Source organism: Nesoenas mayeri (assembly GCF_963082525.1).
Source record: "Nesoenas mayeri genome assembly, chromosome: 24".
Taxonomy (NCBI): Eukaryota; Metazoa; Chordata; class Aves; order Columbiformes; family Columbidae; genus Nesoenas; species Nesoenas mayeri.
The window spans coordinates 5,807,018-5,834,618 of NC_137546.1; the positions used below are offsets into that span (position 1 = coordinate 5,807,018).

The following is a 27,601-nucleotide window of genomic DNA, read 5'->3' on the forward strand; positions in this document are numbered from 1 at the left end:
ACCCACTGGTGGCTCTGGGAGTGGGGCAGGGGTGTGAAAATCACACAGCAATTTCACACCCCCGCCCCAACCACACCCCTGCCCCGCCCCACTCGCAGACAGGATCAGGTCATTTAGTCCCCCACAATGTGTCCGTCTGTCTGTGTCCCCGTCCGTGTGTCTGTCATGCACTCATTGCAGTGGGGGCGGGGCAGGGGTGTGTCAGGGGTGTGGCGGGGGCGGGGCGGGGGTGTGAAATCGCTGATTTTCCAGCGGTGCATTTGGGATGAAAAGGCCATTTTTGGGAGGGTTGTGCTGCAGGTGCAGCAGTGAGTGTCTGGGTGCGCAAGTGTCTGTCCAGCTGTACGTACACATGTCCGTCTGTCCGGCTGCACGTACAAGTGTCCAAGTTGTCTGTGCAGAGCTGTACGTCCAGCCGGACAGACGGACACTTGTACGTACGTCTGGACAGACACCAGCCGGACACTCACCTCCCGCACCCTGCAGCACAAGTGCACCAAAAATGGACATTTTGCTCCAAAGGGCCTCCTCAAAAATCAGCGATTTCACACCCCCGCCCTGCCCCCGCCACACCCCTGACACACCCCTGCCCCGCCCCCACTGCAATGAGTGAGAGACAGACACATGGACGGGGACACAGACAGATGGACACATTGTGGGGGACTAAAGGGCCCGATTCTGCCCAGGAGTGGGGGCGGGGCAGGGGTGTGGCAGGGGTGTGGTGGGGGTGGGGCGGGGGTGTGAAATTGCTGATTTTTGAGGGGGACCTTTGGGGCAAAAATGTCCATTTTTGGTGCATTTGTGCTGGGGGTGCAGCAGGTGAGTGTCCAGCTGGGTGTGTGTCTGTCCGGCTGCACGTCCAAGTGTCCGTCTGTCCAGTGGTACGTACAAGTGTCCGGCTGGACGTACAAGTGTCCGTCAGTCCGGGTGGATGCACAACTGTCCATCTGTCTGGACACACATGATACCTCCTCCATCCCCCAGCACAAACTCACCAAAACTGGGTATTTTTCCCCTAAAGGTCCCGCTCAAAAATCAGCGATTTCACACCCCCACCCCGCCCCCGCCACACCCCTGACACACCCCTGCCCCGCCCCCAGTGCCACCAGTGGGTGACAGACACACGGATGGGGACACAGACCTTGTGGCGGGCTAAGGGGCCCGATCCTGCCCACGAGTGGGGGTGGGGCAGGGGTGTGTCAGGGGTGTGGTGGGGGTGGGGCGGGGGTGTGAAATCGCTGATATTCGAGCAGGGACATTGGGCTAAAAATGTCCATTTTTGGGCAGTTTGTCCTCTATGGTGCAGGAAATGAGTGTCCGGCTGGGCAGGTGTCAGTCCATCTGTCCACAAGGGTCCGTCTGTCCGTCCGGTCACGTCCAGCCAGACTCTTGTTCCTCCGGTCAGACTCTCACCTGCTGCTCCCTCAGCACAACCCCACCCCAAAAATGGACTTTTGGCCCCAAAGGTCCCACTCGAAAATCAGTAATTTCACAGCCCCACCCCACCCCCCACTCGTGGGCAGGATCAGACATTTTAACCCTCCCCCCTCCCCCAGTTGTCTGTCTGTCCCCCTCTCCGTGTGTCTGTCACACACTCTTTGCTCCAGGAGGTGGGGCAGGATCGGGCCCTTCGCCTTCTCCCCCACCATCCATGTGTCCGTTTGTCCATCCATCCCTTCCCCACCGGGGGAGGCTGTTGGGCCCGATCCTGCCTCCAGGACCCCCCCCATCCCCTCCCCCAGATCCATGGGCACCAGCTGCTCCATTTTCCCCACGTTTCACCCCAAATTGGGCTCCCCTGTCCCTTCCCCCCCACAAGCTCACATGGGGGGGGCGGCTCTTCCCTCTCCCCCCAAATTCCTCCCCTATATCTCCTTTTTTACCATCTCCTCCTGATTTTACCCCATTCACGCCCCGCTGGTGAAGAACCAGCACCCAACGTGGCTTTTGGGTGGAAAACGGGTGAAAAACATCAAGTCCGGCTTTTGCGTGTATCAAAATTGGGGTGTTTTTGGGTGCGCGTCGAAACGATGAGCAAATAAATTGCAACCTTGGTTTTCAACCCATTACTTACAACATCTAAATGTGAATGAGCAGAGATTTGAGTTTACTCTGATATTATTATCTGGTTTTCCTTCTTGTTTTTGCAACTAAAGATCAGTGATGACTCCCGGGGGGGGGACCCCAAAGCTCCTTCCCCCCCATCCCCAAAAGGGACGAGATTTGGGCCGCGAGGTGTTTTGTATTTTTTAATAAAGTTTGTAATCCAATGGACACACAAAACAAAACTGCGCTGCGAAAATCGAACGAAAACCAAAAAGAACCAAAACAAAAAAAAAAACCAGTTCCATAAATTAATAAGTGGCTGGGGGGGGGGGGCGGGAATCTTTGTACAAGTGTATAACACTTCCACAGCGGCCGCGACGAAAGGGGGGGGCGTTTAACTGAAGCGCACTTACAAATGAGTGACGATACAAAGTCTGAGTATGAAAATAAGATTTTCTCTGAAAACACATTTTTTTTGGCACAGATTAAAAAAAAATGTATGTTGGGGGGGGGGTTATTTTTTTTTTTCCATTTTTGTTGGGTTTTTTTTTTTCCGTTTTTTTTTTTAAAGTCAGTATTATATATATTTATATATATTATATATATATTTATATATACACACACCCACTGAGTTCTGCATATCCCACCAGGAAGGAAAATAGCTCTCCCTTTGAGTTGGTTTTGTCTTTGCGTTTGCTTCTTGTCTTTCTTTTTCAGTGTAAACTGTACATCCCAGATGCAGAGGAGCCGGCGGCGGGGGCGGCTGCAGCAGAGGAGGGGGCACAGCCAAACGGATCAACCCAGCGGGAAATCCAAGAGATCAAATGAAAGGAATAAAAAGGAAAGAAATCAAGAGAAAAGAAAATAATAAAGGAAAAAAAAAATATAAAGAAAAGCAATGAAAAAGAATGAAAAGCCAAGGTGTGAAATGATCCTCGACCCCCAGCGCTCAGGCGGAGGCCCCAGGTCCCGCGCTCGGTCCCCGGCGCGTGTCCGGACATCCAGAACGTCACAGCGTGTCCCCAACTGTGCAAAGGTCCGAGTCACTGATTTAGTGCAAAGGCAGTTCAGGTTCTCTTTTATTTTTTTCTTTTTTTTTTTTTTTTGTAATAATATTTTTTTCCTTTTTTTTTTCGGGTTTTGTTAAAAAAAATAAGCCATCCTTTCTTCTTTTTTTTTTTTTCTTGTTTTTTGTGTTTTTTTCCCCAAAAGGAGGCACAGAACCCCCCGCCAGGCGCCTGCCGAGTGCATCGTTGTCCATAAGCTAAAGCAATATGTAAACATCCAGGGCGGCAGAACCGCCCAGCGAGGGTTTGATCGAGGCCGGTCCGGGCAGGAGGCTGGTGCTGGCAGCATTTTTCTTCTCCCATCACTTTCTTTCTCTATTTTTTTTACTTATTTTGAATTGGGTTTGTGGGTTTTTTGCTGCAGGGCCTTTGGAAAAAAAGAAAAGGGAAAAAAAAAAACGTCGAAAAGAACCGAAATCCCAAAAGTCAGCGGCGAAAGGAGCTCATACCGAGGCGATGACGATCATGAGGTGCGGGGAGATGTTGGAGATGCTGGCGAGCAGGTCCGGGGCCAGGCGGGACAGGTGGCTCTCCGAAAATTCGCAGGGTGGGAAAATCTGCAGAACGTAGGCGGGCTGAGGGGAGAACAGAAACAACGAGTGAGGCACAAAGCCTGCGTCGGGATGGGCTAAAATGGCTAAAAACAGGACATTTGGGTGATTTTTTGGGGTGTTTGAAATCACAGAACCCCAGAGTGTCAGGGGTTGAAGGGCCCTGGAAAGCTCATCCAGTGCAATCCCCCCATGGAGCAGGAACACCCAGATGAGGTTACACAGGAAGGTGTCCAGGCGGGTTGGAATGTCTGCACAGAAGGAGACTCCACAACCCCCTGGGCAGCCTGGGCCAGGCTCTGACACCCTCACCACGAACAAGTTTCTTCTCATCTTTAAGTGGAACCTCCTGTGTTCCATTTTGCACCCATTGCCCCTTGTCCTGTCCCTGGTTGTCACCAGCAGAGCCTGGCTCCATCCTCCTGACACTGCCCCTTTCCATATTGATCCCCATGAATGAGTCCCCCCTCAGTGTCCTCTTGTCCAGCTCCAGAGCCCCAGCTCCCTCAGCCTTTCCTCACACGGGAGATGCTCCACTCCCTTCAGCATCTTGGTGGCTGCGCTGGACTCTCTGCAGCAGTTCCCTGTCCTGCTGGAACTGAGGGGCCACAACTGGACACAAGATTCCAGGTGTGGTCTCCCCAGGGCAGAGCAGAGGGGCAGGAGAACCTCTCTGACCTACTGACCACCCCCTTCTAACCCACCCCAGGTCCCATTGGCTTCCTGGCCACAAGGGCCCAGTGCTGGCTCATGGTCACCCTGCTGTCCCCAGGACCCCCAGGTCCCTTTCCCCTACACCGCTCTCTAATAGGTCATTCCCCAACCTATACTGGAACCTGGGGCTGTTCCTGCCCAGATGCTCGTAACTCAGCACATTTGTATAAAAAGTGAGATATAAATGCAGGTGTGGTTGCCAAGGTGGGGTGTTTTTTTGCGGTAGGAACGGAAGAAGGAGCTGGTTTTATTGGGAAAGGCAGAAAAATTCCCATTAATTATTAATTATTATTAATGGCTGATCATTATTATGGATGATCATCATCATAATTTCAGCAATGGCTCCAAGCACCCAGGGAACGGGTTAAAAACAATTTGATGCAGCAACGCATCTGGAATAAACGCTTCGGAATGGAATAAACCCTAAATGTTAGGAGCAAAAAATCATCAGGTGTCCTGGAAAAATCAGGATATGACAAGAGGAAGAAACCAGGACTCTGTTTCCAATGCAGAAAAAGATGGAAAAAGGGTTTGGTTTGTTTTCACCCAAACTGAATATATGGTTGTTTTTTGGCTTTGCAATAAATCCTCAACAATGATATCAATTTTATGGGTGTGTTTTGATCGGTGATGTAACAAACCAACAGGGTAAACACTGATCTTTTGTTTTAATAATAAAAACCGGCAGCTCAAGTCCAACCTTTAGCAAAGAGCAGATGGTTGTTGGTCCTGTTATCTGTTAATTTAGTTCACTAAGGGCGTTTGAGGCTTTTCCGATACCTGGTTAGAGCCGGGGTTGGGGACGTTGATGATTCCTGCGGCTTGTTTGGCTTGCAGGTAGCTGATGAACGCGGCCTTGAGCGACTCCGTCTGGTTCACCACGTCCTCCTGGTCTCGGCCGCACGGCAAGGCCAGTAACAGGCAGTAATCGCTCTCCACCTGGGCAGAAAACACAGGGAATCCATCAAATATTTGCTGGGAACAGGCTCGTTCGTGACATAATCTGCACGGAAAAATCCTCTCTTTGAACCCCTTTCAAGTTACAAGGATGTGGTGAAAGCTCAGCCGGCTTAAATGGTGAAAATGACTGAAAATCACTGATTTCCACACCTGAATTCCACTTTCCACCTTACAGAAACGGGTAGAAATTTGTTCCGGGGCTGAGGGATGGGTGATTTCAAGGGTTTCCCAACTCCCCCATCCCATTTTTTAACAGTAACACCTATTGCTGGTGACCTGCAATCTCTACTTCACACTCTTTGGGATGAAGGAATCGCATAGAATCCCAAAATAATATGACAAAAGGCAAAGTTTCTGGGAGAATCGCTTGGGTTTTTGTTCCACAGCTGGCAAGGACAGCCCGGTTTTCAGCACATAGATGGAGCTTCTCCTAAAGGTGCATCATAAAATAATTTTGGTTGAAAAGCCCCTCAAGATGATCAAGTCCAACTACCAACTGCCCAGCACTACCCCATGTCCTGAGAACCTCTGCAGCTCTGCTGAGGCTGGTTGGGGTTTTGTTTCCTTTCCCTGCCGTTGGGTAATTTATGATTCTTCAGCACTCTGGGCGCTTTTGCAAAGTGCAGTTTAGAAGCACGTGCTGTTAATGCAGCGAATGCCGCCAGACTTGCTGCACGGGGAGAAAAACTGGGTGATTTCCCAGCGCATCCCTCCTGTCCTGTCGTGGTGCAGGAGATGGAGATCCTGGCTGCTGTGCTTCTGTTTCTGATGTTATATAGAATCAGTTTGGTTGGAAAAGCCCCTCAAGATCAAGAGTCCAACCATTCCCCACCCCAGCACTGCCCCATGTCCTGAGAACCTCATGTCTGTCTGTCCAGCCCTCCAGGGATGGTGACTCCAGCACTGCCCTGGGCAGCCTGTTCCAATGCCCCACAGCCCTTTGGGGAAGAAATTGTTCCCACATCCAACCTCAACCTCCCCTGGCGCAACTTGAGGCCGTTTCCTCTGCTCCTGGCGCTTGTTCCTGGGGAGCAGAGCCCGACCCCCCTGGCTCCAAGCTCCTTTCAGGCAGTTCAGATATCAGAAGGTCTCCCCTCAGCTCCTGTTCTCCAGCTGAACCCCCCAGGTCCCTCAGCCGCCCCCCAACCTCTCACCATCATCCTGCGCGCGACCCCCTCCAGCTGCGACGCCTCCAGCCGCATGCGCTGGGCGATCCTCAGCGGTGGGCCGCCCTCCGGCGCCGGCAGCGACCGGTGAGCCAGGACGTTATTACCGGAGACGAAGTGGAGCTGAACGGCGGCCGTGTCGTTTTTGAGAGCCAAGAGGCCCTGCCAGACAATGGGGTATTTCTGGAAAGACGGAGAAGAAATATAAACCACAAATGAAGGAGAGGGGGATATTAAATCCTGTTTGAGTTGCTCATTTGCTTCCACCGCTTTAAGGGCTCAGGACGGATGTTATATCTTATTCCTCCTCGTACGTGCTGGTCCAGGCTTTGGTCAGGTCCTGCTAAATCAGGAATTGAGTCCTTTTTCTTCCAGCTGGCAGAGGTGCCTGGGCGGCTCCCTTCACCGTTAACACCACAGCGCTTCCCAATCCTCCAGCCTCCCACACAAGCGTGAGGCTCTTACCAAACCCTATTTTCTCTTTGTAAAATGAGAGAATTAAGAGTGAGCGGCAGCAGGAGAGTTGCTCAAGATTACGTGGGAAGTAACACTTAAAGCCAACTTTCAGTTCCTCATCAGTGCCTGTTGCTCACTATCTCCCTCTTCCTTAGTCTCTAGGCTTTGGAAAGGTGTGTTTTTTTCCTTTTTCTTTAAATTAAATATATACCACTCTTTCCTGCCCACCAATAAAACCTTTCCAAAAAGCAGCTGACTGTAAAACTGATGCAGCACTGTCTGAGCAAAACGAGAGAAGCAGAGGCTGCTCCGCATTAACGGTCCCTTAGTGTGGGGATCTAGTAAACGCCACGTAAACAGGAACGTGGCTTAAAATTCACCAGGGACAAGAAACAGCCCAGAAAGCAGACAGACATCGATCACCTTCTCTGCATCTGAAGCAAAAAGGTCAGACTTTGGTGCCACGGGGGAGATGAATTAAGTAGAATCTGATTATTTCTCCCCAGGACGAGGAGCACGAGGCCAAGAGAAGAGGCCGGAGCGATACTCACCGTCAGGAGCTGAACCATGTCCACGGGTCTCTGCGACACGGGGTGAGGAGACGGCTCCTGCTTGAGAGCGGGCTGGGGCTCGGGGCGATTGAGGGGCAGCCCCGGCGGAGCCGCGGGACCCGACGTGGTGGGGATAAACACGGATTGTTTGGCAACGGCCGGAGGTTGGTGCGGTGACGGGAGCTCCTGTTTCATGGAGATGGCGACAGGCGAGGGGTAGGAGGTCTGGCCCGTGTCTGCTTGTGCCCTCTGAAGGTGGACGTGAGGGTCCATGGGGGCCGCGTGCCTGTTGACGGTGGGGTGGTGACTCTGCTCGGGTCCTGCCGCCGGCGGGCCCTTGGGATCCTGCGGGATCTGAGGGGTCTTGCTGCGCACGGGCTGGCTGGGGTGCGAGTGTTCGCCCTCCGGTAGACCCTGGGAAGCAGGCGGCAGGGGGAAAAGGGAAGATTTGAGGTCACGGGTGTATCAAACTCAGTCATTCAATGATAAAGCTGCTGGGGCACCACCTGGGTGCGTCCCCACCCCACCAAACCAGCTGTGACGGTGCCCAGAGCATCCCCCCCTTCCAAAGCCACCTCACCAGCCTCTCACATCCCAGAGCTCATTCTGCATCCCCCAAATCTTGCCCTGAGCCCGTCCTTGGCCACGCCGTCCATCCCAGGATGCCCGACCCATGGTGCTGACAACACCTCTACGTCTAGAAATCTGTAGGCAGCTTCACACCTGCTGGTTGGAGTCCTGAAGCAGTTAATAAATGGGCTTTATTTCCTAACGCCAAGCGATGTTCAGACCCCATCACCCAAACAAAAATAGCTCCATTTGTGCTACAAACTTAGGCAGGGCTTGGAGACCAGCCACAGAGCGCTAAACTCAGCTCCTGCGGCCACGCAGAGCCGCGCTGGGGCTGTAATGAGCTCCAAGCACTGCAGATTTTAGGCAAACAGAGTAAAAAGAGTGTCATTTCTCACCTGAGACGGGGTCATGCTCCGGGAAGGCAACCCAATCGGCGAGGCGCCCGGGAACTGAGGATGCCCAAGCTGTGCCGCCGTGTGGTAATTCCTCATGTCGCCGTACACAGACCGATAATCATGGAAGGAGCCGCTGGCTGGGTGCATGATCTGCACCCCGTGCGGAACCACCACGGGCTGCGTCAGGGGCAGCCCGGGCAGCTGGCTGCTGGCGGGGACGCTGAGCAGCCGCGCTTCGCTGTGAGGAGAATGTGCCATCTTGCCTTCGGAGGATTTCGGCGTCTCTTTTCCTGGCTGCGGGGTTTTACTGACAGGGGGAGTCTTCCCGGCCCCTTCGGGCGTCCGGGATTGTCTCGTTTCCGAGTGGTGCTCGCCCACGGCGGCCATGTGCGGGTGCATGATCATGCGCACGTCCCGGGGGACGTTGTACTGGTCCAGCCGGATGCTCGTGGGGTGCATGCGGTAATCGGGCTGCATCACCAGCACGTCGGACTGCACCGGCGCTGGCCCGCGGCACACCGTGGCGTGGTGGTAGTGCATCTCCTCCTCGGGAGCGTGCTGCGAGGACAGAGGAGGCATGACGATGTCTCGGATGGGAGCTGGCTGGGGCGTGCTGGATCGCTGGGGTTTGATCTCCATCTGGGGTTGCAGAGCGGCTCGGGGCGAGTGGAGAGCTTCGGGGCGGATGCCGTAAGGGATGCCAGAGAGAGGAGGGGTGTTCATCCTCACCTCGCCTTGGGACAGGTGGCCCAGGGACACAGTCTGCGTGACGCTGTGAGGGGGCATGATAACGGATTGCTCGGGGTGCATGCTGGAGATGTACTGCGGAACGGGGATCCCCGGCGCCAGCATCACCGGGGTGCTGCTGGATAAAGCCGGAGAGGAGGTACTGCCGGGGTGGCAAGTCCGGGGGAACGGCGACGGAGAGTGCCCGCTGGTGCGCGGCGAGTGCGGCTCCTGTTTGGTGACCCCCAAGTGGGAAATGGCCCGGTCGGTCGGGGTGCTGGGGCCTGAGCTGACGTGGTTTGCTTCCGAATGCATCTTCCCAGAGAGGGAAGGGTGGTGAGGACTGACCCCGGGACTCAAGTTGGAGGGTTGCAGAGTCTTGGTCTCCACTTTGAGAGCAGCCGGATCGGACAGTTTCTTGTTCACAACCATCTGGTTGTGCACGAGTACGGGTGGAGTGTTTACAGTCTGCGTGAGGACTTTACCGGGCTGGGACGCCGGAGTCTGGACAGAAAGGTGGGACGAGTCAGACTTCTCCAGCACAGCGCGCTCCTGTTTAACGGAGGAGATGACGGGTGACGTGTTGTACGGTTGTGTTCCTAGTACCAAAGAAGAATGGGTGGAAACAGTCCCGTAGCCCGCCGACGTCTGGGAGCCTTTCGGCGTCGGCTGAGACGGCGTGATGGGTTCCTGTTTAATCTGAGACTTGGATACTGACTGCTGAAACTCAATGTCGACGGCACTGGCAGGGGGGATCTGGCTGATCTTGGCACTAATTCGCTGAGGACCTTCTGTCTTCTGCCCCGAGTAACTCAGCAGCACGACGCCCTCCGAGGTGTTGACCCGCAGGCCCGGGCTGGACCCGGCCTCCACCGGGCTCTCCTCGATAATAGACATTGATCCCGGGTGAAACCTACTGTTATCATTTGTGCTTGACCTCTGCTTAAATTTCGACGAGGGGGCATTGACGAGACACGTCTGGGTCTGGGGAGCTTGTTTCACCAAGGTGATTCGCGGAGCCTCCTCCTGATCCACGCTGAGGGGCATCCTGCTGATAACCGAAGTGGCCTTGGGAGCGATCACGGTGCTTATTTTTTCCTTCTCGCTGAACACCGGAGCTTCGGCCACCGGCGGATCCAAGGCGTTGGTGACGGGAACCGCCGGTTTCTCCTCCGAAACGGGTTTGATGGCCTCTATGGCGGGGTGGAGAGGTGCCTCCTCCAAACGAGGCGCGCTCACGGGCTCGGCGTGCGTCGTCGTCACGTGCGTGGACGTTATGCTCGTCGCCGAGACGTATTTGGGCTCCATGAGTATCTTCCTCAAAGTGCTGGAGTTGGTATCGATATCCGAGGCCTTTGTGTCCGGGGGGAGAGCGGGAGGCGGCGTGGAACGGGCGCGGGGTTCCTCGTGCCGCACCATCCACTCCGGCACCTTGGCAGCGCCTGAGTGAAGGGGGACGATGGTTGCGGGCACCGGGGTGGGCAGCTTGGCCGCTGCCACCGCGGGGATGGTGGGAAGGGCTGGATTTGGGGCGCTCGGCGGCGTGATGGGTGCATTCTCCATGGGCGACTGTATCTTGAAGCCGCTCTGAGCCCCCTCGTCGAGCGGAACTGGTGGGGCGGGCAGGTCCAGAGGAGCTGGAGCAGGAGTTTTCGGAGAGGTGCTGCTCTCGGCGACGGCTTCGTGCACAGCCATGATAACGTCGGCGGCTGCAGCCTTGCCGGCGTCAGAAGCGCTCGGCTCCGCCGGCGCCTGAGGAGCGTTTTTAGTTTGCTTTTCCTCCTTCAAGACTTCTTCAGGTTTCGCTTTAACTTCGCTGGCGGGGGGCGACTTGCTCTGCACCCTCTCCGGCTCGAAGGTGTTGACTTCAGCGACATCGCCCTTTCTCCCCGTGCTCCTTTTGCGCCTCTGCCGCGTGGTTTTCTGACGGCCCTTTTCTTTCCGAGCAACTTCAGCCTCCTGCAGAGTCTCGGCCTCCTGCGCGGAGTTGGAAGACTCGCTGAAGCTGACTTCGGCCTCTTTGCTCTCGGCCTCTACCACCGACGGGGCCGAGCTGGGAACCGCCTGCACCGCGGGCTCGACGGCAGCCTCGGTTTCCAGGATATTATTCACCGCCTGATCCGTCTCGGGCTCCATCTCCTCCCGAGGTGACGGTAACACCAAGGGCTCCGCGGGCATTTCAGCTTCTGATTCAGCTGGATACGTCGGGGGCGCGGGGAAGCTTTCCGTCTCCCCAGAAATATCATTGATGATGGAGCCGATGGCCGCCGCCAGCTCCGTTTCGCTCGCCTGATGCGTGGGTTTGTCTCCTTCCTCCTCCTGACGAACTTCAGGCACATCTGCCGTCGGCTCTTTGTAGGCGGCAATCGCTGGAGGAGTTTCGGTGAGTTTTGCGATGTTCTCCACGGCCTGCTCGAGTTCGATCTGTTTTGCTAACTGGGCGGCTTCGGGGGACGGCTTTGGCTCCCGCACCACCTCTTTTTCCGTCTCTGGGAAGGAATCTTCTACCTCACTTTTAACAAAATGGGGTGGCAAGATGTCCTCTTTTGGGGGGCTTTTCATTTTGGCCGGCGACACTGCCACCGGCTCCGCCTCCTCCTCGGTGGGCCGCAAGGCACCTTTGACTTCATCCACGTTGAGGCGTATTTCCACATTTTTGAGACACACGGACGCTTTATCTACGACCGTTTTGGTATTTTTGTACCTTCCTCTTTTGGATTTCGTAACCTTCTCCGGCACCGGCTTCTTCTCGATGATCTCAACCATGGGGATTTCCAGCTGGTTCTTCTCCACATCCACTTCTTTCCTCTCGCGTTTCTGCTCACTGGCTGCTGGCTCTTTCTCGATGGGTTTTGCTTTATTGCCGTTGTCACCGATGTTCAACTCTTGACCGCTTCTTTCAGCGGCATCTTCAGATTCAGCCGACGTATCGGCTTTCGGGTCGTTCTTCCCTTTCTTCCCCTGTTGGCTGGTGGCACCTGACGAGTGACCGTGCGTGATCTTCTGGGATCTAGGAGATCTCCAGCCTTCCGCGGGCTTAGGAGCTTCCACAGCATCTTTAGTTTCAGCCTCCTCCGCCTCTTGCTGGACCGGTTCTGTCTTTATGGGAGAGATGTCCTCCTCTGGCTTACGGCGGGTTTTCGGGGGTCTCCCCCTCCTTGGGGTCGTCGGAACGGTTGTCACCGTTTCCTGCGGTTCCTTTTCCCCTCTTTTCCTGGTGGATCTAGTGACCTCCACAGAGTCCTTGACGGGAGACGGTCCTTCGTTGTCCCCCGTGGTAGCGTAGACCGACCTGACGTTTCTGCGCCTAGTCCGGCCTATTGGCAAGCTCGGCTCCACGTTTTCCGGCTCTGCGGCGGAACTGGGGGATTTCGCAGCGTTCCTCGAAACCTTCTCCGCCTCCACTTTCAGCTCAGAAAGCTTCTGCATCTCCCCACGAGGGGAGCTCGACCTTTTGAGTTTTTCGCGGTCAATTCTCTCGCTCTTCCTCGTGACGGGCTTTTCCGTCACGTTAGCCACAGCCGATTGCACGGGAGTCTTGGAGCGTTTGCTCTTGTAGGACTTTTTATCTTTTACAACCACCGGAGGTTCGACTTCCATATCGTTGTCGGAAACAGGCGGCAGGACCTCGGCAGCCGCCTCTGCTTTTTGACTCGCGGTAGCATCAGCGTTGGCCGACGGTGAAGGATTTTCTTCTTTAGGCTCAGCGGCCTCATCAGACTTCTGAATGAGCTTGGGCAGAGGTGGAACCAACGGGGCACCTTCAGGTTCTGGATCTACACTGATGTCCGGTTGGTCAAACAAAGCCCCGGGAGTAGGAGGTTTGGTGTCCAAGTACGAAGGATGCTCCGTCGTGACGGCATCTTCCTCCGGTGCCAGGGTTGTAGCGACAACTTCTTTAGTAGCTTCTACGACTGGTGGGGGTTCAGTTTGCTCGGGTGGTTCGATTTTGACTGGAGCAGCAAGTTCAGGAAAAGGTTTTTGTTCCTCTGCTGCAGAAGCAGGTTCCGATGGCTTTTCTTCTTTTACAGAAGCTGCTTCCACCGCCACCTTCTCATTCGCCGCCTTCTCGGAAGCAACCGGAGCTGGTTCTTGCGGTAGGACGGCGACCGAAGAGGGACCGACCGCCGAGGAAGTTTTGTGTTCTGGTTCTTTACTATCAGGAACAGCTTCTGGGGTTTTTGGCCGGTTTTCTTTATCTTCCTGTTTTTCCGCTTCTTTCGGCTTCTGATCTTTCTCCTTTTCTTTCTGCTGCATTCGCGTCAGTTCGATAAATCTGCTGTGAAAGAGAACGACCGGTTCCTGCACCAGATCGGCCGCGCTGTTAGTGCCATCGGAGGAAGACTGTCTCCCGTACAACCTACCAGAAATAAAGTCCAGATCATCATCTTTTCTCTCTAAATGCTGCAGGCGCTTGGAGTCCTGTTCAAAGATTGAACTATGCAGAAACCGAGAAGCGAACAGTTCCTGCCTCTCTTGTTCCTCCTCTTTATGATCTTCTTTCTTATCGTCCAGTTTTCCACCTTCTGAATCAGTCCTGATCTTTTTCTTTTTCATATACCACGATGGAATAGGTCTGGGAGCCGAGTCAACCTTCTCTTTGTCTTTATTGTTTCTAAAACTAGCGAATCTTGAATCCCAGTCTAGAAAGGACCAGTTTTCTTCTCTGGACGAAGAGAGAGATTTAGCTCTTTCAAGCAAGGCCTTTGTGTCTGGTGTGATTGTCTTGTCCAACGCAAAAGAGTAAAATTTATTCCTCTCTAAGGAACTCGACAGTCTTTCCTCTCTTTCACGTAACTTCTCTTCTCTGTCCCTTAATAAAAAAGACAACCTAGAACTCTCTAGCAAGGACGAGGCCTTTGGGGAATGGGGTTTGTTTTCGCCGTCGTCATCCGAATCCGAAGGCACCTCGCCGGGTTCCAGGTCGCGGACGGAGCGCTTGCGGATGCTGTCTCTCTTGACGATGCTGCTGGGAAAGCTGATATCGACCCTGCCAGGCTCCGGCTTCACCTGCGTCTCCCACCTACTCGAGTCGTCTTCAGAACTCAGCACGGAGAGCTTTATTTTAGTCATTTCTGCCATCTGCTCCCTTCTGCTGGAATCGTAAGGATTAAATTTCAGCGAGTCCTCTCTCACGGTCATATTGGAGTATGAAAGACCCTTTTCTTCTATTTTAGGTGACTCTTTGGTTTCCTTTAGCGGCATTAGCCTCGGCGAATCGAGCGTGTCGTCGTCTTCATGGAAAGGGAAGTGTCTGATACTGGGGGAACAGGACGTTCGTTCCGAGTCCTCGCTCACCTGACGAGAACTCCGGTAGTTCCTCTCTCTTTTAGTGCTGATTTCAAAGTCAAACTGGTCAGTCTTTTTCCTTTTGCTTGGTGGAGAGTCATCGGTGACGTCCTGCGGAGGTTTTCCCACCTCGTGGACCAAGCTCCGTCTTTCATACTCATCCACATCTTTCTTCGGGCTGCCAAACTTCTCCGACTTTGCGATCTCCATTTCCAGCTGCTGTTTCAACCTGCGGCTTTGCTCCATTTGTTTCCTGTAGCTTTGCGTGTGATCGATGTCGATGCCAATTTTCTCCTCCGTATCAGCCAACGGAGGTTTCTCTTGGCCAAGTTTGTGGTCGGGTGTGTCTTCGGGAAGACCGGAGTAATTCTTCCTCGCGTCGTCTCTCTCCGTTCCCGGGTCGTCGAGGAGCTGGACTGGTTTATGCTGCGGTTTTACTGGGTTCAGCTTTTTAGAAGAGAGTTCCTGAACCTCCGCCGGTTCCTCGGCTGCCTCCATCAGCCTCGCCTGCAGATCCAGGGTGGGACGCATGCCAATCCCACCCACGTTAAGAGTCTCCTGAATTTCTTTGGGACTAGTAACAGGAATAAGTCTTTCCAGTTTGAGTTTTTTAGATTCCCTTTTAAGCATCTCCTTCCTCGGGGGTTTTCTCTCCAATTCTCCTTCCCTTAGCATGGTCGCTTCTCTAGACGAAGCCGTCGCGTCGAGCTGCTTTTTCAAACCCATTCGCGCATCCTCCTCATCTTGGCTGCTTCTCTTTGCTTCCAGTTTTTGCCTGTCGGCCTTCAGGTTTGCATCAGCAAAACGTCTTTTACGAGCCTCCAACTTGTCTAAATCTATCGCGTTGGCCCCCTCGGAAGGTTGCTCCGTCTTCAAGTGCTTTTTGGGTTTCAGTTTCCCCTCCTTATCCACCACTTCTACGTGACTGGCGAGGGCTTTCTCTTTTTGTACCTTGGTTCTGACAGGTTCCGGTTTGGACTGATCGGACTTGGTTTGCTCAGCCTGAGACGTCTGCGTTTTCTGCTCAAGAAGCGGGGATTTCATGGTGTCGTTATCAAGCTTTGCCCTCAGTTTCTCCAAAGCGGGCTGATCAATGACTTTCCCTTCCTTTTCTTTCACTCGGGTCAACACGACGCAGGGCATGAGCTCCAGGCGGTTTTTAGCCGTCCCTTCTTTGTCACCTCTCTCTTTGCCTTGTTTACTATTGCCCTTCAGTTTCTCAGGGCTGGGCTCTCTCTCGTTCTCCTGATCCGTTTCGGAAGACTGAGAGCTGGGCGAATGGATCTTTGCTTTTCGTTTTTGCTTATCGGTTTTCTCCTTTTCGAGCTTTTCCGGCTTCTCCTTTCTCACCAAGCGTTTCTCCTTGTCGACTCTCTCCTGTTCGAAAGCCCGCTCCTTCTCCGCTTTCTCGTTTTTTGCGTAGCGTTCCACGCGGGCTTTCTCCAGCTTGTCGTATCGCGGAGGAGACAGCGAGCTGCAGCTGCCGCTGCGATCCGACGACCTGCTGTAAATCCTCCTCTCCGAATCGCTCTGCAGCCTTTCCGATTGCGAGGGAGACGCTCCAGGGCTCTGCGGGCGCCTGGAGTGCGTCGGGCTCTGGCTCCGTTCAATCGGCCTCCGCTCGTGGTCTCTGTCGCGATCGGATTCGAAGCGTTCCCGCTCCCTCTCCCTCTCGCGCTGCCGGTAGCTGTACTCCCTGATGTCCTGCTCGTACGGGTCGCCTCTGTAATCCCGGTACTCGCGCGGGTCGTCGTAGTAGCGCGGGTCGTAGTAGTCGCCTTGGTAGGGATCCCACTCGGCGTAAAATTCTCTGCCCCGAGCCGGGTATTCTCGCCGAGGATCTTCAGGATACGTCCCCGGAGTGCGAACGGTCTCGTAGTAAGTACGATCAGGGGCATATTCGTAAGATCCTCTTCTTTCGTCTCTGCTAAATAGAAGAATAAACAGATTCGTTTTCCTTCTCCACCAACATAACCACATTCTATGTATGGGGATACTTTTACCATCGTTTCTTTAGACGTGCATCAAGGCGACTGTACGCAGCTGCCTAGAGAGGCTTAACAACAACGCATCGGTGCGCAGTGGATTAAATGCTTTGTTGGCTTATCAACTACCGTTGCTGGTTAATTAATCATTTTTTGACGGCTCTGTCAAGTATCTTTTTACCGCCCTCACTGCTTCTTTTTGGCCAAATTCAAACATTGCATTAAATGAAGGTAAAACCCACATAACATCCACGGTCTGTGCTGGTGAAGACCAACCCATCTCATGAACCTGAAACCCACCTCTGAAAACATGAGTCAGCTCAAAATTCAAGGTTGGAACCTCTCCATTATCGAGCAGTAAAGCGGTAATAAGATTTCTTTTAAAATCCTAAACCCTGTAAGCGATCATTTCATTCCAAAATTGGCTCTTTCGCTGCATTCGATGTGCTGACGTTGCCTATTTACAGAGCCAGTCAACAACACCCATCGGGTTGTTTCCGAGAGCAGGTGAATTCATGGGAAGCACTCGGCAAAATAAGTCAGGCAATTAGTGTTATTATCTCAACACCTCCAAATGGCAAAAATGAGCCATTTGTAACACCCAACACGCCTCTTTGGCAGCGGGGGGCACAGAGCGCCAGTTCTCCACCATTACAGACTGTTCTGCGCACTCTGTTTCGCTGATGTTTATTTGGCTTCACAATTGATGGTTTCTGCTAAAAGCTGACAGGTTTCACATCTTAAGAAATGGTCAAAATTGAACCAGAACGCCAAGACACAAAACACGGAAGACAAAGAGCTCATTCCGCAAGCAAACTGGGGAATTGCGGAAGGCGACTGTGAAGTAATAAAAATTAATCATGGGTTTTGTTTCCTTTGGGTCCTTTTTAGACTGGCTACAAGTACAACCGGAGAGGAGCCGGTTAGTGCAGATCTCAGCGTCGCTGCGAGGGACCGTGAGGAGGACCAGAAGATGCAGGATTACAGGACTCACTGCAGAGCTCGCTCAATCACTGCGTGATTCATTATTCCTGAGCATCTCGTAATGACTGTGTGAGCCGAATGACAGAAAGGGAAAAACAAGACTAACATGTACCCGAGTATCACGCTGCTCCAGAAATCAGCGCTCTACTCGGAGTTATTTCCAGGAGACAAGCCCAGCTGACTCCCGCGCGTTAGAAGACATCCAGTAATGCGTTTCTCTTCTCTACATTTTCAAAGGGAATTATTACTGACAGCTTGCTGGCACATCACATCTGGCAAGGACCGAGGAACGCATACATTGCTTTTTCCCTTATGCAAATCCTGATTGCCAATTTCCAAACCCTCCTCTCGCTTTGAAATCTGGCAATTTCGCATATATGCAAGACCAATCTATTTTCCATTGGGTTTGTCTCGCTCACAGGTACAATCAGTGTCACACTGGGCTTATTCATTGCTAGACCAGAAGGTGGAAGCCCAAATTTTCCTCTCTGCCCAACAGATGAGCGGCAGTGGTTTATCAGACCATATATACACACCTGTTAACATATACATTTCTCTTGAGGGTATAGGGAGGCATTACAGATATACTGTAAGAAATGATGAACGACTTGCAGCTGTGTCCTGGTGACCCATCACCGTAACTGGATACTGAATGTATAGATCACGCTCAGAGCTGAAACCTGCACCTAAGGATGAACTTCAGTAACTGGCGACACTTCGGATGGGTGATTTGCAGTTAGATTTGTCTTTAAAATATATATATTGAAAGGCAAAAGGCATTAAAAATAGGCCAAAACGTCATTAATAAAACTTGGAAAATAAAGATGAAGTTGCGAGGAACAAAACCAAGTGTTTGTTTAATAATTACGGCCTGAAGAAAGTTTATTTGCACTGAAGATGATGCTGGAAAGGTAAAAAGCTGTACTAAAGGTATTGACACTTGCCTCCTTTCCGCCAGCATTTCATAAAAGTCTCTGATGTCTTGACCCGTTTTCTCCATGGAATGATAAAACGCCAACTGACTTTCTCGATTTGCGAAGTCCACCTGGAAAACGAAGGGTAAATCACATTCAGGGAGAGAAACAGCCCATTTGGACAACATTTCACTGCCTGCTGCAGCCTGAGGATGGGAGCAGAACTGAAAACGGGGGTGATGATAGTAAATACTTCTCAGGACTGGCCCTACACATCCCTTTTTCTCTTAACTCAATGCAGCTGCGTGGACTGTAGAACCATCTCCTTACCGGGTGATGTTGGAGCTGCCAGACCAGAGACTCCTGTTCAGTAAAGCAGCAGGAAAAATACACATTATTATCGTGGTATTGATGTTTTTAATACTATGACTCCAATTACAGTTCCAAAGTCCCTTTCATCTCCGTGCAGCGCTACAACAGGTCAGTATTATCAATCTAGTTCAGATTCCACATTACTTGCCCTGGGGTTATACAGGATGGCAACAGCAGGGATGGGGAGGGAACAAAAGTCTCCTGAATTGTTGCTCCTTGTTCTAACTCCTCAAAGAGTTGATGTTTTCTAGCCAAGGGGGACAATATTAAGAAGCTAATGGCATAGCTGATGCAAAAAATAAGGATTAGAATGGATTTAATCAAGCGTATGCCACAGAACGCAATTTGTTTAACATTCTAGGTCCCTCTTACAAACACAAGCTATGACGTTTTTAAACAACCACAGGTTTTATTGCATTGAAGGGTTGCTTATATCCAACCACTGTGCTCAGAAGCAACAGTATAGCCAACTCCGGATCCCGAGGGGTGTGAAGCTGCAAGGTTAATACAGCAGATCATGCTTGAAATCATCACCCGCTCTTTAGGAGAGAAGAAAAGAGGAGGAGGAAGATAATTCAGAGGGTTGGCTGGCACCTCATGTCCCCAGTTAGCGGGACAGTCGTTAACGGGTATTACCGCATTCGCCCAAATCCAAGACATCCCCCTAAATATTAAGGGTTGCTGCCGGAAAAACTAGTTTCTATCTTTAAGTAGTGTTTTAATTGTTATTTTTTTAATTAGCAGATTGTCTCGGCCGGGTTGAGCACCTGGAAAGGCAGCGACGTGTTATCCCGGAGGAAGTCGAACCCTCCGATCCCACTTTTCTAACACAAAATAGACAAAAGTTTGCCTTGGATTCGAGTAAATGAGGCGGTTACACTGACACCAACACTCAGGAGCTTAGAGAGACAAGTTCAGCGAAACAAACGGCTGGAAAAAGGCTTGATAAGTAACGGTTCAAGACACCCTAACATCTTGATAAGCCGAGTATAAAATAAGCAATTTAAGCCTTTGATATCTGGGATGTAGATGTCCCGCTAAGTATTTCCTTTTCAAATGGCAGGTTTGAGGGGTAGGGCCTAAATACAATTGGTTTGGTTTGGTTTGGAGGTCATTCTGCACACCTTAATTTTATTCCCACCGATTTTCCTCCCCTTGGTCTCTTTTACAGCTGCTTGTGCATATTCAATCTCATTGTAGAGAACCAGGGCCATGCCTTTTAAGCGGTCAAACACCACCTGTAAAAAACAAAAAAACAAAACAAAAACCAAATAAGAGCCTCATCCACAGGACTTAACGTCAGTCCCAACAAAATCCAAAGTCATGAGGATACCAGGGAGAAAATAATTTTGAGCAAGGCTTTTCCGATGAGGCGTATTGTAACCAAGAGACAATCAGAGGACACGGGACTGCTTGCAGTTGTGGATATTGTGGCTTGAGGTATATTATGCCTTTATTTTGTTTTTCTGTATTTTACTTGTATTCTTTCATAACTGAGTTTTGGAGTTTGTTAACGTTTATTTTTGGAAAAATTTCCAATGTGTTTTAGGGGGGAAAAAAGGTAAAGGGAACATTTAATCCCCAAATGGAAATGGTTTTGGTTATCACAGCCTGCAGTTGCTAAACGCCCAACTGCCAAATATTACCTTCCTTTAGCACTATTATTATTCAAGCAACAACAGCTACAATAAAGAACGTCAAAGCTGCAACACAAACCCACAAAGATCCTTGAAGGAGGCAAGACCCTGATCCTGTCAAGATTTATACACGTTGCTTAATTTTAAGCACATCAATGTCCAACAGAAACACGTGGGACAACTCACGTGCTTCACTTTAAGCACATGTGTAAATCACGGGTGTGGAGCCGCAGCGGGGCAGGTAACACGCTCCCACTGCGTAACGCACGTCTCTTGCACCATCATTGACTTCTTATCTTGTTTTCATGTACTTTTGTCATCAGCATGACCACCCTAACGGCTTTTAAAAGTCTTTTTTCGGTCTGATGAAAAAATACGTATATCTAATTACGTAATTAGCACGCATGAGTGTAACTACGTCATTAGACTGCTGTTTCTCCAATGTTAAGCTTGCTAAAGAAATTTTGTTGGGGAGAGATTGCACAAGAGCAACAAATGGCTTCCCAATACTCGTGATCTCGGCTCATTCAAAACAACTTTAGTGTTTTGTTTTGAAGCGACTACGTACGGGATGGACAGGATGCGAAGCTACAGAGCCCAAATGACACCCCAGAGAGAATTTCTCTACCTGACCTACAAAGCCCTGGAGAGCGGGGGTTGAAAGGACAGGACGGGAAGAAAGGAAGACGAGTAACGGCTTCAAACCCCGCGCCGGCGTCTCCCACCTACCTTCACCACGGGCCCGTATCGGCAGAAATGACGAGTTAAATACTGATCCGTAACGTTTGTGGAGAGCCCGTCTAACCAGACGCAGTTTGTGGGCATGCTCTTCCCAAAGCCCAGCTGGACACAAAAGGGCAAAACTTCCGTCAGTACGATTCGCAGGCGTTAAACTAACCGAGCAGAGCGCGCCTAATTAACGAGTTATTAGAAGCAAGCTAGTCATTTGTACGGGTTTGCTAAAATTAGCATCTCGCGCAGGTGCAAGCGAGACAAGAATCAAATGGTAATTAATGAAAATAATTCTGCTGGCTTAAACAAATAGAGTGTTTGACAACATTTGTTTCTTCTATGATTTGAATGCTTCTGAGAAGTGACAGGTTGACAGCTCTGGGGACTGACGGGCTGTTTTTCAGCGGTACCGGTACAGCTTCCCAGCCTTGGGAAGCCAGACACGGCCCTTGGACGCCAGGGAATGTCCGTATCCAAGTCCACTCAATGCTGAGACAGCCAACCAAAACACTGATTAACCCTAATTATGGTGGTTGAAAGCATTGAGCTCTAATCTGACTTATTCATTAAAAAGCATCTTACTACCATAAACTACACAGAACACCCCACAGTCCAGTCTACGGGAGGGTTTCTTTACCTTGAGCCGGTTATTTCCAAGATATTCCCCATCCATCTTCTTAATTGCTTTACACACACTGGCAATATCGCAGTACTGTAGGAACGCATACTGAGGAACACCGTTCACCTTCTTAATGTCGATATCCTGGGGAAAAAACACAAACCAGAACAATCCAGAGTCAGCAACAGGCCGAAAAGGACATTCAACAGCGTCGATGAGATCTAAGCGGGGTGGTTTGAGAGACACGTGGCACAGCAAGCGTTCTTTAATTAATATTTTCTTCAGAGAGAGGATTTAAACAATAGTCGGCAGTTAAAAACTCCACTGTTGCGCTGTATCTCGTTCAACGGCAAACCCAAATCCTCACTGATGTAGGGAAAGCTCTTCGTAATGCGGATTTAAAACGTAACCCTGACCTGATCAACAAACAGTAGCTTCAGTTGGTTAATATTATGTCAAGAAGAGACAAATCGGAATCAAATAGATTAATTTTTGCTCGCTAAGGCTCAAGAGAAAATAACCTGCTCCAATCCTCATGTCTGAGTCAAGAGACAAGGGGTTTCTTTTCCCAATAAGCACGACTCGTCCTGTTCCTAGAAGCGCAAAGGGACGCTGGACTTGTCTCGTGAACCAACTTGGCACCGACGCGGCAAAGGCAAAAAGGATCCGCAACTCCTCCTGCTGCTGGTGTCTGATCCCGAGCCACACAGGCCCTTTCGAAAGGAAGCGCAGTCACGAGGAAGCCTAAGAAAGGCTGATTTTAATTGATTTTATAAACCCAGCAAGCTTGGCGGTGACATTTGGTTAACATTCAAGCTCAGCACTAGTACTGGCAAATGTACCGAAAGCCTCTGAACAAACTCATGATATTATGATTCATTCCGAGCTGAAAATAGAAGGTGAAGTGTTTCGGTTTATTTGTTTAAATAGCGCAAGTTTCCTTTGCGAGCTCCGTGCCAACGCCAGCACACGCGCCTAAGCACAACCCTTCCAACTTCCAGGACAGACTCATTTCATGGTTAATGAATGTAGGGACAGGGCAGTAGTTTGATACGGTCTCACTCAAGAGCCCTTTATCTGGGAAAACAGGAGTTAAACAGGGAGATTTACACAACTATTGGGCTTGTATAGCCTTGGCCTAATGATTTAAGCAGAATCCAAGAGTCAGAAGCAGCGCTATTGCAACCGTGGCAAATTCTACTTGACCACTCACCCTGGGCAAGCAATTCCTTCTGACAGGCAAATAAAATATCATTACTTTGCTCGTTATCCAGCAGAAAGGGTATAAAGCTGGTCCCGTTTGCACCTGAGCTTGTAAGTTTTCATGGAAACTGTGCAAGGCAGCACTGACCGATTAATAACGCTGACAGGACAGCGCTATTTCACAGAAAAGCCAATTTACAAGACATGGTGCTACTACTGATAAGCATCTTGATCGGGACGGCTCCGCTGCTCTAACATTAGGAAAAGGTTTAAGCCGCAGACACTGTGTGAATTCATAAATCGGTGTTGGTGTCACGGACAGAGCAGGGGCTGGATGCACAAGGGCTGCCAGACATCATAAAATGTACATTTTGTATCTGTCCAGATCATATATGGAAGCATGTATCCCTTTCTTTCGAGGGGAGAAGGACATACGGGGTTCCTGGTATCTGTGACTCATATAATGGTTATGAAACGATTTCAGAGCAGAATGAATAAGGCATAGCCACAGGTACCAGCGACTCCATAAACTATTGGCACAGAAGCCCAGATTAAATTCAGAGAGTTACTTTACTTTTCTGGAAAATGGATGGAAAATGGCACGAGGAGAGGAGAAGGGGATGATGGCTGCTGTCTCACTCAGAAAACCCAAATCCTATGTGTGTTATCACTAATCCAGCCACTCTGCGCCTCTTCAGCCCTGGTGTCGGGGCACAGGATGTGACAGCTGATGGCAAATAAACCCTTTTGTTTCAGAAATCGGCTTCATAGATTCAACATGACGATAACACCAGGTGTATTTACCTAGTTTGCCTTTTCTGCAGGCACGATCTACCACCGCTCGTAGCATTTTACAGGTCTGTACAGAAATAACAGGCAGTGACACCCTACACAGAACAGAATTCACGTACCACTATTCCACCGAAGCGCTGAAAGATGTTGCGAAGGTCATGGTAGGTTGTTGTTTTCTCCAGGTTGCCGATGAAGAGGGTTCTTGTTGCTTTTGGGTGAAACTCGTCTATCCTTTCATCCAAAGGACGAAATTCATTCTCGCTTTCTGTTTCTAGAAGCAAAAGAGGGCAAGAAATGTGTAATTCAGGGAGGTGTTTTTCATGTGGGTTTGGTTCATGCTGATTTGTTTGTTCAAATCTACTTCCTGATGAGCAGATACGATCTGAATGAGAGTAAGCGATGTCTTTGACAAAAAATAAGCAGTGCTACACTTGTGAATCGTGTTATCTACGCGGAGTTTGAAATCTCTGCATCACACCACCGCGTGAGTGCTGAGGAACCTGAGCATCCTCAGGTGAAAGGCAGCGGCATTCTCCAGCCGCTTCTCTAGAAATTTACTCTTTTAACAAGTATTAACGTCTGAATGCATGAATTCAAATAAGGCTTCACTGTAGTTGGGGAACAGAAGTTTGTTTTCACACGTCGGTTTTTGAACAAGCAACTCAAGTACAGGCTGACAACCACGCGCTCAACGCCCTGGTTTTCACTGGTCGGTCATTCAGGCTGTGCTGCCTTAGCCTCGAAAACGCAGCCGTCGTTAGCGGTTTTAATTAAAAGCAGAAAAAATACAGCCTGTGAGGACTCGGTGCTCTGCTCACACCACCCACTGGCTTCTGCTCCGCTGAGACATGGAAGACAAGACGTTTCTTCCCGCAGATCCCACCACTGGGGAGGATGGAAGGTCGCTGAGGTTTCGAGGCTGGATCTCACCCTGTTTGACCTAAGAGCATCCACTCCTCTCGCTCTGCAATTTATTCTTGGTGTATCTCCCAGTTTCTTTACAACATTTCCCTGCAGAAAGGCAGTTCTTACATTCCCTGCTCCTGTGCCACCCGTTGATACCCCCAGAGCGGCCACGTGGTCATTACAAGAAGAACATGGACCTTACCTGGTCCTATCCAGGCCGTGACTTCGATCTGCATGCCAAAGAAAAGTTTTCCTTTTGAGGCGTTTAGTGCTTTTTCCTGGTCCTCCTGCTGGCGGAAGAACACCAGGCCATACCGCTCCTCAGAAGCCCCGTGAATCTGCACCGACGTCACCTTCCCGTACTTCTTGAACTCATGGAAAAGTCCATCCTTAAGGCTTGTATCTAAACCAACAAATAAACGTTAGTACCAGATATACAATTGTTTTACCAATTTAACAGCGGCACAGAAGGCGTAAGAAGAAATCCGATTTGCCTTCTGAAACGTGACTTCATGCAGTTTAACCTGAATCTCAGTGTTCATGGGGGCGCCTTGTGAATTTTGGATGTTCATTCTGACCGTGTCAAAAGCTTCTGGCTGATCTTTGCCTTGATTTTTAAACCCAAGGAACTACACACGCAAGGTTTTACATTGCTAAAGCTGGTGGTGTGCGCCTATGACTTCTAAGAGACACCCAATTCAAGATGAAGAAGAAATAAAGAGTGTTACTTCATGAATAATCCCACACGGATACTGCACAGAGCAGTTTTCCAAAGCTGGGCTGAGGCACCTGGAATGGAGATCAACGTTATGTAGCATTCCCTTCAGTCAATTCAGAAAGATAATCAGGTAGATTGATCAGATTTTGCGAAGTCTGCCTCACGATGACACAATCTGCCTGGGATCTGTGGGGTATTTACCTCCGCATCGCGTCACTTCAAGGAATATGACAGAGAGAAAATCGATAGAAAGAATGCGACCATCGTGGGGTGCGCTGCTCACAAAGTTAATTTGTGTTATTTTGATTTAGGCAGCGCCTTTGGATCTGTGATTTATGTTATAAGTGGTTTACAAATGATGTTTTTTTCTCTGGGATCTCTCCTGCGTTCAGCACAGGGAACAGCGAGCGATCATGTGAACTCCTCAGTGAGCCGCCTCGTGTTATTTACCATGCAATACTCAATGCCATTACGAATACGCTCACAGGCGTTTCACACTGCAGCAGAAAACCCCCAAGTTTTGTATTAAAAAAGAAACCGAAGCAGGACGAGAATAAACGGCCCAAGTTTGAAGTGAAAAACTGGAGATCCTTCAGGTTTTCCCCCGGGGAAATCCACATTGCTGTTCCAAAGCACCAGCTCCGGTAGCCGCAAGCGCTGCAGCCAGGGACTGGAGCTGAGGACCTGCAGGATTTCTGACAGATGGTCACTAATTAAGCAATTTTCCCACCGTCACGCAAGAACCGAGGAAGAAGCAGAGAGAGAATCCCATCCTTGGAGGCTGCACGTGGCTGCCGTGTCAAAGACACCATAAAGGTTATTTAACTAGTCACAGAACCCCAGAGTGTCAGGGGTTGAAGGGCCCTGGAAAGCTCATCCAGTGCAATCCCCCCATGGAGCAGGAACACCCAGATGAGGTTACACAGGAAGGTGTCCAGGCGAGTTGGAATGTCTGCAGAGAAGGAGACTCCACAACCCCCTGGGCAGCCTGGGCCAGGCTCTGACACCCTCACCCCAACAAGTTTCTTCTCATCTTTAAGTGGAACCTCCCGTGTTCCAGTTTGCACCCATTGCCCCTTGTCCTGTCACTGGTTGTCACCCAGAAGAGCCTGGCTCCATCCTCCTGACACTCACCCTTCACATGCTTCCTATTCCTTTTTTTCCCCTCATTTCCTAAGTGAACGTACCTGTTGAGCGCACTGGAAGATTCTGAACCTTGATCCCAAAACTCTTGCGGGGTTCATCTTTCTCCAGCGAGGGCAGCAGCTGGGCCGCGGGCGCGGGGACGGCCGTGGACTGAACCGACCGCGCCGGGGACTCGTCGCTCGAGCTGCTGCTGGAGTCGCTGCTGTGAACGGCACGAAAAAGCGACAGGTGAGAGCACGGAGATGCGACACGGCCAGAGGACACAGGTATTTTTGATTAAAAAGCAAAATGTCAAGAGGTTTTTGCTCATCTTTGCCTGATGCAAAACATGCGGTTTCTGTAACACAGCTTGGTTATATGCAGCAATTGAAGTCGTTCTACACATATTCTCCTACAGAGTCCTCAGAGGAGACAGTCAAGGAAACAGAATATGGGTAAAATGTCACACAGATCCTGTTACGCACAGTGACAATAGCGGAGATTTAATTAAGCGTAATACAGCATTCTATCAGCTTAGGAGCTGTGTGGGAAGACTGGAGAAATACAGAGAGGGTGCGTAGAGCCTAAAACCCCTCCCAGTGCTCTCATGTACAAGAAAGAAATATTATCATGCTCTCAGGCATCGCTGTCAATCCAGGAGGTGACCGCGGAGCGCTCCCCATTGCCTCCTGCGCGCCTTTTACAACAGATCCGCGCCTCCAATGACGTGAAAACCTCGCGTGAGAAAATCACGGCAGGTTATTGCTGCAGAATAACCAAGGCAAGGTGCGATTCCAACCTCAATAATCCAGACCTGAGAAGATCTTTTATAAACTATAATTACGGCCGAAGAGGATTTGCATATTAGACCATACGGGGAGTCTATCCCGTCCGCCGACTCTTGACGGTGCAGATTGTTAAAGGAGAATAAGAAATGCGGCGAATGGTGTTATTAAAGCTTGCCCGGTGGGGACACGTCATCTTCTGCAGTGGCTCATTTTCTCCCCCGAGGCGTGAGGGCTCATGACATCGCTAAGAATAACTTTGTCTGACATAACCCCGGAGACTCTGGTTCTCCATTACACAAGCAGCCTTTCCAAAAACTCCTGCTGGAATTCGG

General features: G+C 50.7%; 1 protein-coding gene across 2 annotated transcripts in view; it reads right to left on the bottom strand.

The window, feature by feature from the left end:
• Positions 1–2,235: 2,235 nt before the first annotated feature.
• Positions 2,236–27,601, bottom strand: part of SPEN (spen family transcriptional repressor) — a 66,193-nt gene continuing 40,827 nt past the window's right edge. Inside the window, exons 4-15 of one of the 2 annotated variants that reach the window (XM_080358557.1) lie at positions 26,544–26,704; positions 24,841–25,041; positions 23,852–24,003; positions 21,756–21,881; positions 21,116–21,229; positions 19,874–19,987; positions 18,408–18,508; positions 8,480–16,421; positions 7,512–7,925; positions 6,493–6,687; positions 5,159–5,317; positions 2,236–3,688 (exon numbers count right to left, since the gene is read on the bottom strand). In XM_080358557.1, coding sequence (XP_080214683.1) covers positions 3,557–3,688; positions 5,159–5,317; positions 6,493–6,687; positions 7,512–7,925; positions 8,480–16,421; positions 18,408–18,508; positions 19,874–19,987; positions 21,116–21,229; positions 21,756–21,881; positions 23,852–24,003; positions 24,841–25,041; positions 26,544–26,704 — 9,811 coding nt within the window. In that variant the 3' untranslated portion in view covers positions 2,236–3,556. The remainder of the gene's footprint in view (positions 3,689–5,158; positions 5,318–6,492; positions 6,688–7,511; positions 7,926–8,479; positions 16,422–18,407; positions 18,509–19,873; positions 19,988–21,115; positions 21,230–21,755; positions 21,882–23,851; positions 24,004–24,840; positions 25,042–26,543; positions 26,705–27,601) is intronic. The other variant, XM_080358558.1, reaches the window with a different exon arrangement.